Here is a 17,651-nt window from a genome sequence, read left to right on the forward strand (position 1 = left end):
CCTTAGGACCCTGCCTCCACTTGTCCCCTCCCTGCTGGGGCATGGGTTTCTGGGAGTCTGGGGCCCCAAGTCCTTCTTGTCTAAAGAGAACCTTCTCAGGCTAGCAGCCTCTGCCTCTGCTTCCGGGCCCCAGAGTGCCTAATGCTTCTGATGTGCCTGATGCCCCGGGGCCAAGGGCACCCAGAGAAAATGACGTGAAGATGGGAATTGGAGGCCAGCGTCCTGGTTCAGAGCCTGGTGTTGGCTCCCCCAGGGACCACCAGAGCCATCCCAGAATGTGGGCCATGCTAAGAAACTGGCACCTGCCCCATCTCTCTGGCTCCTACTGATCCAGACCTCTTTCCTTGCCTCTTCTAGGGACAGGTGGAGGACAAAAGGCAGGGCAGGCAGAAGGACAGTGCCCTCTGATGCCCGCTGTGGGCCTGGGTGGGCAGGGGTGGTGAGATGGCAGCAGCCAGGGCAGGAGAGGCCCCTGTCAAGGTAGGCCCAGTGAGCCAGTGAGAAGGAGGTCCCAACAAAGGCATTTGGTCAATTCCCAGTGTCGGGAAACCTCAGGCAACATCTCTCCTGACCCTGCCCTTTGCTATGGCTCTGCTTTGCCCTTTCTCCAGACTCAGAGAACTTAGCAAGTACCATCTGGTGCCAGTGTGCCCAGATCTTGGTGGGCTGAGGTCAGGGAGGCAGGAGAAGGGGTCAAAACCTGCCCCAATCCTTGCAGAGACCAGACCAGACAGGGCACAGCTGGAGGCTCTGGGACAGTGCACGGTCTACTTCAAGATGGGATCCCGAGACAAAAAGGGGGCAGTGTGGGCCAGTGTGAGGCCAGGGGGCCTACCTAGAGAAGGTGGGCAAAGAACCTTGGACTTGTCACTCTCTGGCTGGAAGGGACCGCAGGGACAGATTGCTCTGATCCCCTAATTTTGTGATTTGCCCAAGGTCACCAGAGGGCGTCAGCATCCAAGCAGGATCTGAACTCGGCTTCTCCGTTTCTGGATGTCAGGAGGAGCTGCAGACAAGAGGCAGTGGCAGCTGTGCTCCATCCCTTCTCTGGGCCTCAGTGTTCTCATCTGTAGACCTGAGGGTCTCAGGCAGCTCTATGCCTCTGGGATGAGTGGATAGGGATGGCCCAATAGTAGTCGTGCCTGGTACCAGCCCAGAGGGTGCTACTAGTTCAAGGGGAATCCCAGCAAATGAAGGTGAGAGCATCGGGGCACCCAGGGAGGTTGGAAGTGGGCCACCAAATCAGATGATGTCACGAGCGGAAAGAGCACTGGCCTCGTCTGTCCTCTGGGGCATCGTGGGGGACTAGCGGGCCGCCAGCATCATCACGAACTCTGGGGTAGAGGGAAGAGATGAGAGCAGACGGGGCATCAGAGTCAGGGGAAAGGGGAGGTCGGGGTGGAGCAGGGTGTTATGGGAGTGCCATGGTGGGGCAGTGCTCTGGTCTCACCATCAAAGTCCACGTGTCCGTCTCCATTAAGATCAACCTCTCGAAGGATCTCTTCCAGTTCAGGCCCCACCAGGGGCTCCCCAAGCAAGGTAGGAGCAGCAGCACGCAGCTCGGCCACAGTGATCCGGCCATCCCTGTCTGCATCAAACTGTAGGAAAGTCAGGCCGAGGGACTCAGCCCCCACACTTGTCCCCCTCAAACCCCTGGCCCTGCCGATCACTCCAGCCAGTACGGAATCCTACCAAGCTCCCCTTCCCAGACCGGACAGAACCTTTCTCTTTCTCCTTCTCTAACCCCATGGTCTACTCACACAGACAGACAGACAGACGCGCGCGTGCGCGCACACACACACACACAGAGGCCCCTTCTTCCTACCTCTCGGAAAGCAATGCGAAGTTCCCGGATGCCCAACATGTGTGCCGTTTCCTCTCGCAACTTCGGCCCCATCAGCTCCACAAATTCTTCAAAGTCCACACAGCCACCCACTGCAGGACCCAGGAAGAAGCTTTAGGATGGCAGCCTGGGTTGCTCTGTGCCCAAGCGCCTGTCTCTAACAGGGCCCTGGGGGGCACTCACCCTGGCTGTGGGACATTGGGACCCACACTCACTCCCTTGGAGCAGGGTGTAAGGAAAGTATTTGTAAACCTTGGATGACTTTGCCCCCTCAGTGGGGCCGTGACCAGCTCTTCCACGCAATGAAGTACCCTCCCCCCTTACGGAGAGGCCCTGGATTAGACACCCAAGAAATTGTGTCCAGCCTAGGCCCCAGGCTGTATGCCCCGGGGGCTCAGAGGCGGGGCAGCTCCTGGGAGGCCAAAAGGTCTGATTGATCACAACCTTCCAGTCCCGCACTCAGCTGAGGCTGCCCCTCCCCCAAGTCCCCAGCGATGTCTTAATGGCCAAGTCGGAAGGTCTCATCCCCATCCTCAAGCCTGTGATGACACTGTCCAGCTCCACCTTCCGGAGGCTCTCTCTTCCCCGGGTCTCCTCCTACCTCTCTGACCACGCCTGCTCAGCCTCCTTGGCCCGATCTTTGTCTAGGGAACGCTCCCCTCTTCTGAGTGTCTCCCAAAGCTCTGCTCTGGGCTCTCTGCCCCTCCCCTTTGCCATCATCTCACTGGGGGATCTCCTCCGCTCCCAAGGGGTCCATTATCATCCATTGGCAGAAGCCAGTGTCTGACCATGTCACTCTCCCTATCAAGAAGTCCTAACAAGATCAAATCTAAAAGTCTTGGTTTGGCTTTTAAAACCCTTCACGACCCCGGCCCCTTTCTCCCTTTTCAGTCTCCTGACACTCTAGTCCCCTTCAAATACTCCATGATCCTGCTCCACCAGCTCCCTTGCTGTTCGCCAGCCATGACATTCCATCTCCCATCTCCGGGCCTTTGCCCCAGCTGTGCCCTGTATATGCAATGCTGCACTCCCTCCCATGTCCTGCTTAGGTTTCCGAGCTTTCTTGGCGATTCTCCTCTAATACGACCTTCTCCAAGAGACTTCTCCTGGTCAGCCCAGTCCCTTCTCTCCCACCCCCCAAAAGCCCTTCCATCTCCTCTGTATCTATTATGGTGTAATGTGACAGAAAACAATATAGGCAAGAGACTAGAACTCGCATCCTGGCCCTGCTGTCTTCTCTCTGTGTGACCCCTCTGGGCCTCCATGTCCTCAGATGTAAAAAGAAGAAGTTAGACAAGATGATCTCTGATGTCCCCTTTGGACCCAGTTTTCCCATTGCATTGAAAACCCAAACTAAAGCCTTTCCAAGGACAGTCCAGGCCATCTGCGTCCAGCTGGGTCTCCGGCGCCTCCCACGTCTCTCCCCACACACACCCCTGCCGGCTGATCACTGCTCTCCAGCCTGGTGCGATTCCCTGGGACAGCCATCTCTCTGACCCTCCAGAGGCTGCCGGCCCTTCCTCCCTCCGCGTGTGTCTGCCATCTGGCCAGCTGCCACCAGCTGACCCCTCCAAGAGGCTTGGCCTGCTGCCTCACAAACCAGGAAGTGAGGGGGGCTGCTTGGCTTTGCTTCTGCAAATGAACTAAAAGGAGGAAAACTCAGCCGAGCCTCATGTCTGAACCAGGGAAGTGACCTCGAGCCTCCTGCACAAAGTTTTGTCCAATAATACTCAGACAGTGCAGGCAGCTTGGGAGAAGCCAGAGGTCCTACCCAGTTCGCTATCTGTGTTAAAAGGACTTCCTTCAAACCCCATGGGAGCTCCTCCTTCAAGCCCCTGCTGCCCATCTCATACAACAGGAGCAGCTTAGAATGTTAGAGAGGGGGGCAGCTAGGTGGCACAGTGGATAGAGAACCGGTCCTGGAGTCAGGAGGACCTGAGTTCAAATCCGGCCTCAGACACTTAACACTTACTAGCTGTGTGACCCTAGGCAAGTCACTTAACCCCAATTGCCTAACCAAAAAAAAAAAAAGAATGTTAGAGAGGAGAGAGCTCTTAGAACACAGAAGGTCAAAGCTAGGAGAGCCCTTAGAACACAGAACACAGTGTCAGAGCTTGGGGGGGGGCACCTTATAACATAGAACACAGACTCTCAGATCTAGGAGAGAACTTAGAACACAGAACACAAAATGCAGAGCTGGGAGGGCCCTTAGAACATAGAACATGGAATGTCAGAGCCGGGAGTGATCTTTAGATCACAGGGCACAATGTCAAGGTTGGGAGGGACTTTAGGATATGGAACTTCAGAGTCGAAGAGAATCTTAGAACAGGACACACAGAAATTCACCTCCGGGAGGAATCTTGGAACACAGAGCATGGAATTTCAGGCCCCAGAGAGGATCTCTGTCTTCTGCTAACTAGGCTTTGATGGGCTCCCAGTTCTTTCTGTCCAGACTGAAAGGTTCCCCCACCCACACCCCCATCTTCAGTCTGACCTTGATGGGCACCTCAAGCCCTCCCCCTGCAGGCTGTCTGGCTCCATCACACTCCCCCAGCTGCCCTCTAGATGCCCACTGCTGGCCCGGCCCCACTTCCTGTGCCCATCCTGTGCCATCCCTGCTTCCCAGGCCTCATCCCTATAACTGCACACATACACACGCATGCACATACACAGACTACACACACACACACACACACACACACACACACACACTCAGCACAGCACCCTCCCCTCCCAGCCCCCGGGGATCTGGACACTGACTTCTCATTTTGACATGTTGGGAGATCTCAATCAGTTCCATCTCTGTGGGCATGTACCCCAGCGTCCGCATGCAGGCCCCCAGCTCGCGGTAACCCAGATAGCCGTCTCTGTCAGTGTCAAATTCATTGAAGGCCTCGAGCAGCTCTGTGCAGGCCCAGCGAGGGGGGAAGGGAAGGCCAGAGCTCATCAGCATCCCTACATCATGGGCTGCCAGTCCCTTTCGGGCCGAATGGCCCCCCTCACCCGTCTACACCAGCTTCCAAGGCTCCCCAGCCCCCTGCTCATTTCTTTTCTCCTTCTTGGCCCCTCTCCCCTCTCTCTGCCCCAGGCCTCGGTTTCCACAATGGCTCACCATCCAGCTCCTCAGGTCCCAGTTCCCGATCCTGCAAGAAGAAAGATCAGAGGAAGCCTGGGACACCCAAAGCCTCCGGTCCCCACACGCAGGCCCTCTCCCAAGCTCCTGCCCAGGGGCCCCCTTCGTGCCTGTCTCTGCAGTCTGGGAAGGTACCATCTGCCTCTGTGGGATGGAAAGAGCCCTGGGCTGGGAGTCAGATCTGGGGTCCTAGGCTGCCCCCCACTTACTGTGGACCCTCCCCCACTCCTTATCCCTGAAACAAGGAGGCTGCGCTGGATAATCCCTAAGATCCCTTCCACTTAGTCCATATTGAACACTTCCACGCTAAGAATGTCAGACATTTGTTGGTAAGTGTTTCACAAAGAAATCTCTCATCTGTTTGCTCCTGGGAGACTTTTGGCAGCCCCAGAAGGAGGCAGCCAGCACGGAAGGGATTGTCCTCCCTTACAAATGCAGCCACTGAGGCTCAGAGATGTGACTGGTCACAGAGCAGAATTAGCCATGCCCAGCACAAGTGTGTACTCTGCCTCCAGCCACTGAACTGTGCATGAGCTACATCCAGGAATACAGATACTGTCTTATCTAAACTCTATTTCCCCTGGTGCCCAGCTGAGTCCTGAGGGGAACAAGTGCTCCATAAATGTCCCTGAGATCACTTGCCTAGCCCTTCCTCCCCAGTCCCCACCCCCAGCCCTGGGCCTCAATATGTGTGTGTATGTGTGTGTGTGTGTGTGTGTGTGTGTGCGCACACATGTGCACACGTGCATGCATGGTGCATGCACATGTGTGCAAGGGAGGAATCAGGGTCCCTGCCCCATACCCCTCCCGCACCAAGCTAGGGACTGCCCAGAAAGGAGAGGAACCCGGGGGGGGGGGGCTCCTTGGTGTTCATTGTTGGCCCAGGCCTCCCATCCCCACAATCCCAGGACCCAGGCCCTCACCTTGCCAAAGACACTGTTCAGCAGGGGCCAGTAAGCCTTGTGGGCAGGGTCATGGTGTGAGTCTCCCCGGTGCCGCTGGGACGGCCTTCGCTGGGCAGGAGCCAGGGCAGCCTGGGAGCCTTCCCCAGGCCCAGCTTCTCCCTGGGCAGAGGCCCTGCCACTCTTGTCCGCTTCCCGGCCCCTGCCAGAGGGTTGCCCGTCCTCTTCAGTCTTCTCCCCTCTGTCTTTGCGGGGCTCCCTGTGCCCCTTCTCTCTCTTGCTTCTCCTCAAGCACGGGTCTTTCAAGAGCCCTTCTTCACACTGGGCCCTGACAGGCTCCCCCGAGGGGGGCTTCTCAGGGCCCCCACCCTGGCTATTCCCTTCCTTCTTGTGTTTGCTTCCATGCTTAGCAGCCATGCAGGACAGGGCCAAGAGGGAATAGTGTAACTGAGTTCACATTCAGCTCTCAAGGATCCAGAAAATCAGCTTAGTTCCATTCCCCCCCCCCCCCCCCCCCCCCCCCCCCCCCCCCCCCGCCTTCCTCCCCCACCAGGGACCTGCAGGGCTGGGGTCAGGTCACTGACTGGGGATTAAGGGAAGTAAGAAGCACACTGCCCAGGCTGATCATCCAGGGGGGGCCTCAACCCTCTCCCCTCCCCCACTCAGGGGCCTCTGAGGTTCTTGGCCTGGGGTCCCTGGACTCCCCTGCGCCCAAAGGAGATCAATGACAATAGAAACAGAGTGTCCCAGAGGACAGTATGCCCAGGTGGGCAGCTTAAGGCACTGGGCCAAGATCTGCCACTAGCACCCCGCTCCACTCCTGACGGACATCCTTCCTCAGATGGGGCGCCTCCTGAGCCTCCCGTGGTCCCAGTTTGTTGGGAATCTCCAACTTCTCTGGAGCTGACCACCAGGTCTAGATAAAGACTGAGCTAGTTTAGAAGGCCATTGAGCACAACCTTTGCATCTTACGGAGGAAGAAATGAGGCCTTGAGAGGCAGACACACAGCAGGGTCACACAGACAGCAGAGATTCGAATTCGGAACCTCTCTTCAAGGTTCAGATTCTCATTGTAGAAGGGGGAGAATGAGCCCTTTAGTCATATAGAAATCAGAGGCATTATTGTTGATGTATCATTGACTGCCCCCCCCCCATCCACACAATTACTCCCATTTTCACAGGGGCCTTCTGGAGACAGCACCTTCATGTAGTGGGGGGATATTGGGCTGCATCAGGCGGATGTCACGGAGCAACTTTTTGGTTTAGGAAGCTATGTGGCTAAACAATCGATGCACTGACATCAATCAGTTAATCTACAAGTGACTGCTTTGAGACAACAAAAACCCCAACTGCTCACCCTCAGAGAGTTATATTTCATTGAAGGAAATTACATGTACGTTTATCAGTCTAGAGGCTAGGCCTGAAGTCAGGAGGACCTGAGTTCAAATCCAGCCTCAGACACTTATTAACTGTAGGACCCTGGGCAAGTCACTTTACCTCTGTTTGTCTCAGTTTCCTTAGCTGCAAAACCAGGATAACAAAAGTATCTTCTTCTTGAGGTTGTAGTGAGGAACCAATGAGCTAACATCTGCTGAATGTTTTGCAAACTGTACATGGCTTTATAAATGCGAGCTGCTCTTTTGATTATTATTTACAAAGAAGGAGGCAGCTCAGCTGAGGCCTGAAGACAGATAAGGATTTATTTATTTATTTATTTATTTTTGCAGGGCAATGTGGGTTAAGTGACTTGCCCAGGGTCACACAGCTAGTAATTGTCAAGGGTCTGAGGCTGGATTTGAACTCAGGTCCTCCCAAATCCAGAATTGGTGCTTTATCCACTGTGCCCCCTAACTGCCCCCAGATAAGGATTTTTAACAGGGAGAAGTAAGGAGAGGATGCCTTCCACACATGGGGCACAAATACCGCAAAGATGCATGAATTCAGTTCAGGGACCCCTCAGCATCCAAGGTGAATCCAAGGACCATCGGGTACATCAAGGAAATGCTTGTGAGATAAGACTGGCCAGGTCTGTGCCCCAGGTAAAGGCCCTATTCTAGGGTCACCTCTATAGGCCTCGAACCTAACAGGGAGTTAGGGGGTGTCTACCAAAAGCGTGCCAGAATGGGCGGAAGCTCAGAGCTTGGTGAGACGTAGAAGACACTAAAGTCATCTATGGTATCCCAGGCATCATCTTCACTTATCCTGCCACTGGAAGAGAGAACGGAGCGTGTGCAGCTCTGCCTCACTTAGATCCAATTCATGGAGGAATCAAGACATTGCCCTGGGATGTCACTGCTCCTCTTTGAAAATGAAGTGGGGGGGGGGGCAGCTAGGTAGCGCAGTGGATAGAGCACCGGCCCTGGATTCAGGAGGACCTGAGTTCCAATCCCCCCTCAGACACTTGACACTTACTGGCTGTGTGACCCTGGGCAAGTCACTTAACCCCCCATAGCCCCGCAAAAAAAGAAAGAAAATGAAGGACAACAAAAATTTTAAAGTTTTTGCCCAAACAAAACTAATGTAACCAAGATTACAAGGGAAGCAGAAAACTGGGGAAAAAATTTTGAAACAAATATTTCTGACAAAGGCCTTATTTTTCAATTATATAAACAACTGAGTCAAATTTCTAAAAATACAAGTCATTACCCAATTGATAAATGGTCAAAGGATATGAACAGGCGGTTTTCTGACAAAGAAATCAAAGCTATCTATAATCATATGGAATAATGTTCTAGATCACTAATTATCAGAGAAATATGAATTAAAAGAACTCTGAGGTATCACCTCACACCTATCAGAGTGGCAAAAATAACAAAAATGGAAAATATTGGATGTTGGAGGGGATGTGGGAAAGCTGGGACACTAATCCACTGTTGGTGCAGTTGTGAACTGATCCAACCATTCTGGAGAGCAATTTGGAACTATGCCCAAAGGGCTATAGAACTGTGTATACCCTTTGATCCAGCAATAGCACTGCTAGATCTGTATCTCAAAGACATCCCCAAAAAGAGAAAAAGAACTATTTGTACAAAAACATTTAAAGGAGCTCTTTTTTCTCATTTTTGACCAATCATAATAGTTTACTTTTTCCAGTTACATGTAAAGAGTTTTCAAACTTGTTTTTATAAGATTTTGAATTCCAAAGTTTTCTTCCTCTCTTCCCTCCCCCTTCCCCAATATATAAAGCAATGTGATATGTTATATTTGTACAATCACATTAAACATATTTCTACATTAGTCCTGTTGTTAAAAAATCACAACAAAAGGGAAGAAAAACCCAAACAAACAAATAAAGTCTCAAAACCTCAAAATAGGATTGTTTAATGTACATTCAGAGTCCACAGTTCTTTTCCCTTGATGTGGAGAGCATTTTCCATGAGTCCTTTAGAGTTGTATTGGAGCATAGTATTGCTGAGAAGAGCTAAGTCTATCACAGTTGATCATCCCACAATGGTGCTGTTACTATGTATCACGTTCTCCTGGTTCTGCTTACTTCACTCAGCTTCAGTCCACTTAAGTCTTTCCAGGTTTTTCTGAAATTTGCCTGTTTATCGTTTCTTTTAGCACAATAGTATTCTATTACATTCATATACCACAACTAGTTCAGTCATTCCCCAATTTATGGCCATTCCTTCCATCTCTAATTATTTGGAACTGCAAGAAAAGCAGCTACAAATCTTTTTGTACATGTACATCTCTTTTTTATGATCTCTTTGGGATAGAGACTTAGTAATGGTATTGCTGGATCAAAGACTATGCACAGCTTTATTGCCCTTTGGGTATAGTTACAAATTTCTCTGGTCAGGGTTTGGATCAGTTCACAACTCCAGCTACAATTCATTAGTGTTTCAATTTACCCACATCTCCAACAGTTATCATTTTTTCTTTTCTGTCATATTAGCCAATCTGAGAGGTGTCAGGTGGTTGTTTTAATTTTCATCTCTCTACTCAAAAGTAATTTAAAGCACCTCTTCATAAATATCAGCTCTTTTTGTGGTCGCTAAGAATTGGAAATCCAGGGGCAGCTAGGTGGCACAGTGGATAAAGCACTGGCCTTGGATTTGGGAGGACCTGAGTTCACACTTGACAGTTACTAGCTGTGTGACCCTGGGCAAGTCACTTAACCCCAATTGCCTCACTTAAAAAAAAAAAGAAAGAAAGAAAGAAAAAAAGGGAAAAAAAGAATTGGAAATCCACTGGGGAATGGCTAAACAAGCTGTGGCATATGATGGTGATGGAATATTATTATTGTGCCATAAGAAATGACAAGCAGGATGATTTCAGAAAGGCCTGTGAAGACTTGTATAAATTGATGTATAGTGAAGTGAGCAGAACCAAGAGAACGTTGTGCACTGAGACAGCAATATTGTTTGATGAAGAACTGTAAAAGACTTGACTATTCTTAACAATACAACGATCTAGGGGCAGCTAGGTGGCACAGTGGATAAAGCACTGGACTTGGATTCAGGAGGACCTGAGTTCAAATCCAGCCTCAGACACTTGACACTTAACTAGCTGTGTGACCCTGGGCCCTGAAAAAAAAAATACAATGACAATCCCAAAGGACTATTGATGAAATACATTATATCCACCTCCAAAGAAAGAACTGATATTGATTGAACACAGACTGAAGAATGCTATTTTTCCACTTTCATTTTTCTTTTATTCAAGTTTTCTTATACAAAATGACTAATATAGTAATGCTTTTACATAATTGTACATGTATCACACATATCTGATTGCTTTTCGCCTAGAGAGGGGGGAGGGGAGGAAGGGAAGGAGAGATAAAAATTGGAACCCAAAACTATAAATAAAAATGTTTACTACTTTAAAAAAAATAGAAAGAAAAAAAGAAAGAAAATGAAGGACAAACAACAACAACCAATAAGGAGCCATGGAGGCCCCTTGAGGAAGAGAATGTCATGGGGAATGTGCCTTAGGCAGCTGGTCACCTAGCAATTATTAAGTGCCTACTATGTGCCAGTCACTGTGCTAAAAGCTAAAGGTCCAAAGAAAAGAAGGAAAAAAAACCCTCATCCCCTTCCCTCAGGGAGCTGCCAGTCTAATGGGGCAGACAGCATGCAAACACCTATTAACAAACAAGCTAGAGTTGGGATAGCAGAAGGAGGGCCCCAGGGCTGGGGAGGACTAAGAAAGGACTCCTGTAGAAGGGGGAATTTACCTGGGGCTTGAGTGTTCCCCTCACAGGGTGGGAGTGGGGCAGGGGTGGAATCGCTTGCAGCTGGGAGTAGGGCACCTTCTATGAGGTCGAGGAAGAGTTGCCATCGTGTGTGGTTTTTAAGGTTTTCTGACACTTCTCTACGGCTCTTCTCCTACCTCTCTGGTGGCTCCTTCACAACCTTCTTTGCTGGGATTTCCTTGGCATCGAGTCCACTAACAATGAGGGAGGGTCTCCCAAGGCTCCATCCTGGGTCCTCTTCTCTCCTTCCATGGTGTCTGTTAGCATCTCTGCTGACTTTTCTCAATTCTCCTTGTCCAGCCTGACCTCTAAGCATCATATTTCCAACTGCCCTTCCAACATCTTGAGTTGGGTGTCCCATAGACATCTTAAACTCAATATGTCCAAAAACCCCCTCTCTTTCCTCTTCCTAGAACTCCTGAGGGCGGGCCCCACCGCCAGTCACCCAGGCTCCTGACTTGGGCATCAAACTCTGCTCTTCCCTCTTGGCACCCATCTCCAACCCATAGCCAAGTGTTGTCATTTCTACCTTTGTACATATCCCTTTTCTCTGATGCTGCCCACTCTCCTGTAGTGAGTCAGCCAGTAAGCCTTTCCTAAGTGTCTACTATGTGCTAAGCATTGTGCTAAGTGCTGGATATAAAAAAGAGGCTAAGGACAGGCCCTGCCCATGCTAATGGGGGAGGCAGGGAGCAAACAAAGATGTACATGCACCTACACAAGACAAACAGGAAATGAGAGGGAAGGCATTAGAATTAAGAGGGATTAGGAGGGGCGGCTAGGTGGCCAGTTTTGAACACGTTGATTTAAAAGATGTCTAGAGGGGCAGCTAGGTGGCACAGTGGATAAAGCACCAGCCCTGGATTCAGGAGTACCTCAGTTCAAATCCGGCCTCAGACACTTGACACTTACTAGCTGTGTGACCCTGGGCAAGTCACTTAACCCCCATTGCCCCGCAAAAAAAAAAAAAAAAGAGGGATTGGGGAAGGCTTCCTGTAGAAGATGGAATTTTAATTGGAACTTGAAGAAAGCCAGGAGGCAGAGATGAGGACAAAGAGCCTTCCAGGCATGGAGGAGGACCCAAGAAAATGCCCAGAGATGAGATGGAGGGGCTGTCTCATTTGAGAAATGGCTGGTGTCACCGGCTTTGAGGACTTCGCGCAGTAGGCACCTTGTGCTGGTGAACCTCCCTGCGAACTCCGGGCTATTATCTGTCCATTCAGCTGCCAAAGCGTCTCCCCAAAACTCAGCTCTGCCCGCAGGACTCCCCTAAGCACGAAGTCCTGAGTCACCTCTAGGAGCAAACAGCAAAGCCTCCCCTCAGGAGCTGCCCCTTCTTCCCATCACACCCCGCTCCATGCTCCACTCCATGTGCACCTGCAGCCAGTGCCCTGGGCCTTCTGACTCTTTTTTGTGTGTGTGTGAGGCATTTGGGGTTGTGACTTGCCCAGGGTCACACAGCTAGTAAGTGTCAAGTGTCTGAGGTCGGATTTGAACTCAGGTCCTCCTGAATCCAGGGCCGGTGCTCTATCCACTCCACCACCTAGCTGCCCTGGCCTCCTGACTCTTGCTCACAAACCACAACCCCAACTCCAAATGCTCATCCACCTCCAGGCTTCGCTGGATTCCTTCAAGTCCCCACTGAAGCCACCCCTTCTGCAAGAAGCCTCCCCCATTCCTCCCAACCTCAGAGCCCTAGCCCGTTTGTCCCCAAGATCTCTTCTTGGGTTCCATGTTATCTCACCCTTTAGATTGGGAGCTCCTGGAGGGCAGAGACTGTCTTTTGCCTTTTTTTTTTTGTATGCACAGCACTTAGCACATAGTAGGTGCTTAATATAGGCTAGTTGGTTGATAATTGCTTTTTTGTGTGTGTGTGAGGCAATTGAGGTTAAGTGACTTGCCCAGGGTCACACAGCTAGTAATTGTCAAGGGTCTGAGGCTGGATTTGAACTCAGGTCCTCCTGACTCCAGGGCTGTTGTTCTATCTACTGTGCCACCTAGCTGCCCCGACAATTGCTTTTCATGCCTCCAAGCATCTCCCTGAAACAACAGATCTTTCAAACACCTGTATTCTTCACCTTTATCAAACAGCTTGTCTTTTCGATGAGAGGCAAGGGGAGAGAGGGACGGTGGGAGAAAATTTGGAACTCGAAATTGGTTGGGGGGTTTTTAATCATAAAAGTATTTTATTCTTTTCCAGTTACATGTAAGGATAGTTTTGAACATTTGTTTTTATAAGATTTCTAGTTCCAAATTTTTCTCCCTCCCTCCTCCCCAAGACAGAAAGCAATCGGATATAGGTTATACATGTACAATCACATTAAACAGATTTCTGCATTGGTAATGTTGTGAAAGAAGAATCAGAGCAAAAGGAAAAACCTCAAAAAAAAAAAAAACCCAACAACCAAAAAGTAGAAACCATTGTTTCAATCTGCATTCAGAATCCATAGTTCTTTTTTCTGGATGTGGAGAACATCTTCCATCTTGAGTCCTTTAGAATTGTCTTGGATCATTGTATTGCTGACAAGAGCTAAGTCTATCACACCTCATCATCACACAGTGTTGCTGTTACTGTGTACAATGTTCTCCTGGTTCTGCTCACTTCACTCAGCATCAGTTCACTTAAGTCTTTCCAGGTTTTTCTGAAATCTGCCTGCTCATCATTTCTTACAGCACAATAGTATTCCATTACATTCACATACCACAACTTGTTCAGCCATTTCCCAATTGATGGGAATTCCCCTGATTTCCAATTCTTTGCCACCACAAAGAGAGCTGCTATATTTTTGTACAGGGCAGCTAGGTGGTGTAGTGGATAGAGCACCACCCCTGGATTCAGGAGGACCTGAGTTCAAATCTGGCCTCAGACACTTGACACTTACTAGCTGTGTGACCCTGGGCAAGTCACTTAACCCCCATTGCCCTGAAAAAAAAAATTGTGCATGTGGGTCCTTTTCCCTTTTCTTTTCTTTTTTTTTTTGGGGGGGGGCGGGACAATGAGGGTTAAGTGACTTGCCCAGGGTCATACAGCTAGTAAGTATCAAGTGTTTGAGGCCAGATTTGAACTCAGGTCCTCCTGAATCCAGGGCTGGTGCTTTATCCACTGTGCCACCTAGCTGCCCCTCCTTTTCCCTTTTCTATGATCTCTTTGGGATATAGACCTAGTGGTGGTATTACTGGGTCAAAGGGTATGCACAGTCCTATAGCCCTTTGGACATAGTTCCAAACTGCTCTCTAGAATGGTTGGATCAGTTCACAACTCCACCAACAATGCATTAGTGTTCCTGGAAGTCAAAATTATAAAAAACAAAGGTTAAAAATTGTTTTTAGGGGGCAGCTAGGTGGCACAGTGGATAGAGCACTGGCCCTGGAGTCAGGAGTACCTGAGTTCAAATCCGGCCTCAGACACTTAACACTTACTAGCTGTGTGACCCTGGGCAAGTCACTTAACCCCAATTGTCTCACCAAAAATAAAAATAAATAAATCCCTATACTCTCCCAGTCAAGCTCTTTGACTGAGAACCAAGACCACCACTGTCTCTGGAAACTGAGACATCTGAATTGATGGAATTCGAATTGTGGGTCACTCCAAGGGCATTCAAGGAGTGGGTGGTGGATCTCAGGAGGAAACAAGGGATCATGGAGCAACAGTCATGCAGACAAAACTGTGTAAAGGAGAGATATAGGACCAGAGCTAGGCTCCATCTACCACTGGCATCCAACCAATGCCAACACCCAGAGGAAAGCCCCATGCCCATGGGAAAAACAGGAGGATGTGACCAATAGTCCTGGGACAGAGAGGGCTGTTTGTGGGAGCTCCTTGATCAGTGAGTTCACAGATTCACGGAACATACCAAGTTTGATGTGAGGAAAAAGCTTCCTACCAATGAGAGCTATCCCAAAGTAGGATGGACTGCCTCTGGAGGTAGTGAGTTCCCTGTCACTGAGGAGGCTGGATGAGTATTTCAGAGATTTCCTGCTCAGATATGAGTTGGCCTCAAGAGCCTCTGAGGTCTCTTCCAGCTCTGACCTACTCACATGCTAATCTGGTCACCCCTCTGGGATAGTCCCTTTGGATTATGAGCTTCTTGAGGGAAGCTGTCTTTTGCCTCTTTTTGCATTCTCAGTGCCTAGCACATAGTAGGTGCTTAATAAATGCTTAGTGACCGACCGACTGAGTGACTGCTCTCAGCTTGCTCTCTGTCTCTCTCGGGTTGAATGCCCAGGTGGTTGCTCCTGCTAGTCCTTCTAGGACCCTACTGGCTGGGCAGGATTTAGAGGATCACAGGGCTCAAGATCATTTAGAATAGAGCCAGGCCCTGTGCATTCAACAACCAAGCAGACCGTCAAGAGCCTTGAATGCCAATCTAAGGGATGTTTGGGGCAGAGGTGCCAAAGGAATCTGGGGGTCCTTCAGGCCTAGGTGTGCACATGATAAAGCTGCATGATGAACAATGACTCTCCCTGGAGGGAGCTCACTTGGTTCTGCCACTTCTGTTGACCTCCCGGTGATATTTCCAAGATGCTAGTGATCTCACAGGGGGATGGACTTGAGGCAGGACTGGAAGCCTGGTTGGGGGGGGGGGAGGGGGTGAGCAGCAGGACTCCAGAACACTGGCCAGCGGGACTGGGGTTAGGGTTTCTCTAGGAGAGGAGCTCCATGAATGTTTAATGGGCCTGCCTGTCTTGGGTTACCTCTCCCGCTGCAGAAGTGCATGGGGCGACGTCCACTACAGCCAGAGCCCAACCCCAGAGAGACAGACTGGCAGACGGGCAGTCACACCCCTTAGGCCTCCACTGCTGGGCAAGGGGAACCGGGAGCAGATGCACAGGAGTCAGACTGTGTGTGTGTGTGTGTGTGCGCGCAGCTCTCTGCCCCATCCTCATCTCTGTCCCCGGTGCTGGTAAGCCTCTCTACCCCCAGGGGCTCCTGGCCTATGATACCTGAGGGAGAGAAGGGGTCCCCTGCCCAGGAGGTTTGGGGAGGAGCTTCCTGGGGGGGTTAGTATGGTGGGAAAGAGTCCCCCCATGACTTTTTAACAGAGAGCTCCCAATAGAGGAGTGTTGCCACCCATAAGAGCTGGCCCCCCAGATGGGGCAGAAACCACGAGGAGGCTGGAGGCATAAACAAAGGATGATGGGAGTTAGTGCTAGAAGGGACTTAGAGGCCATTGGGGCTCACACTCTCATTTTCAGAGGAGGAAACTGAGACCCAGAGAGGAGGAGGGACTTGCCCAAGGTCTCACAGCTGGGTCAAGAGGAAAGCCTCAGCCCCATTACTCCAAATGAGGGAACTGTTTACCATGTTGTCTGTTGGGCCCAGAGGAAGCCCACTGTCCCAGGAAGGACCAATCTGGGAGCCCCTCCAGGAAGGGCTCCTAGGAAAGAGAAGTATAGTGCCTGCAAGGGTCCTTAGAGGTCATGTAACCCATTTTACAGAGGGGGTAAACTGATGCTCAGGAGGAAAGGAAGGCAGAAAGAAAAGAGAGAAGGAAAGAAGGAAGGGAGGGAGGAAAGAAGGAAGGAAGGAAGGAAAGAAGGAAGGAAGGAAGGAAGGAAGGAAGGAAGGAAGGAAGGAAGGAAGGAAGGAAGGAAGGAAGGAAGGAAGGAAGGAAGGAAGGAAGGGAGGAAGGGAGGAAGGAAGGAAGGAAGGAAGGAAGGAAGGCAGGCAGGCAGGCAGGAAGGCTGGCCAGCCTTCTGGAAGAGGCCTTTTGGCTCTGCAGTCACCCTTCCCATCACCTCCTGAATCTTCCTGGTCAGGGATACCTTCCTCTTCCTTACCCAGGCACTATAAGCAGGGCAGGCATGGACAAGCTCCCTAGCTTCTCCCAGTCTTCTCCCTCAGGTGAAGCAAGACCCCTGAGGGAATCAGGAGAAGGCCTGGCAATCTAATCCATAGCACTGGGCCTGGAGTCATGAAGACCTGAGTTCAAATCTTGCCTTGGACACTTCCTAGCTGGGACACCCTGGATGGGTCCCTTCACCTCCCAGGCCCTCTGGTATTATAAACATGCATTTATTAGATGCCACCCTAACCCAGGCTGTGTGCTAGGCACCAGAAGTACAAAGACAAAAACCAAACAATCTGCTTTCAGGGAGCTTTCATTCTATCCAGGAAGCAAGATATATTCGGAAGAGGAAACACAAAGTCATTTGGGGTGGCTGAGGGCAGCTTGTGGGATCGGGAAAGGATCCCTAGGGTATGCACAGTCATCCTGGGGAAACTGATCCCCAGAGAGGGTGGCTGCTCAAGGTTACACAGATACCAGAGGACTGAGGTGGGCATTCTTTTCACCACACGGCATGGCCCCTACGAAGGCTGGGGAGGATCCAGAAGCCAGACAGGGTGAGGTGTTCCTAGAACAGTAGAATTGGGTCAGGTGTCTGGAAAGAACCAGGCAGGATTCCCCGGGCTTCAGACCACTCTCTGCTGACCCTGCTATGACCCTACCCTGGGGCCCTGGCGAGTGGGTGCTGGCCCTGAGATCTACCCTCACTGGTGCTGAGGTCTCGTCTAGGGCGCCACTCCCCCCACCCAAGTCCTGGCTTGTCCCTTCTCTCCTCTCCCTCTGC

At 50.7% G+C, this 17,651-nt stretch overlaps 1 protein-coding gene across 1 annotated transcript; it reads right to left on the bottom strand.

The window, feature by feature from the left end:
• Positions 1-1,212: 1,212 nt before the first annotated feature.
• On the bottom strand, positions 1,213-15,795 carry LOC122731782 (calcium-binding protein 4-like). Its single transcript, XM_043972057.1, has 9 exons — positions 15,774-15,795; positions 12,221-12,372; positions 12,095-12,120; positions 5,900-6,317; positions 4,956-4,986; positions 4,604-4,747; positions 1,826-1,935; positions 1,451-1,598; positions 1,213-1,334 (listed from the first exon to the last, which is right to left on the bottom strand). The coding sequence occupies exons 1-9, from the start codon at positions 15,793-15,795 to the stop codon at positions 1,306-1,308; spliced, it is 1,080 nt and encodes a 359-aa protein (XP_043827992.1). The 3' UTR covers positions 1,213-1,305.
• Positions 15,796-17,651: the final 1,856 nt, after the last annotated feature.

This window comes from Dromiciops gliroides, chromosome 6 (genome assembly GCF_019393635.1).
Source record: "Dromiciops gliroides isolate mDroGli1 chromosome 6, mDroGli1.pri, whole genome shotgun sequence".
Taxonomy (NCBI): domain Eukaryota; kingdom Metazoa; phylum Chordata; class Mammalia; order Microbiotheria; family Microbiotheriidae; genus Dromiciops; species Dromiciops gliroides.

Excerpts from the sequence above, each read along its gene's own strand:
- LOC122731782 (XM_043972057.1), bottom strand. The coding sequence starts at position 15,795 with ATGCACTTCTGCAGCGGGAGAG. Across the intron at positions 6,318-12,094 it reads CCTGGCTTTCTTCAAGTTCC|TTCCCTCTTGGCCCTGTCCT; the intron begins AATTAAAATTCC and ends TCAGTTACACTA. Across the intron at positions 1,599-1,825 it reads TTCGCATTGCTTTCCGAGAG|TTTGATGCAGACAGGGATGG; the intron begins GTAGGAAGAAGG and ends ACTTTCCTACAG.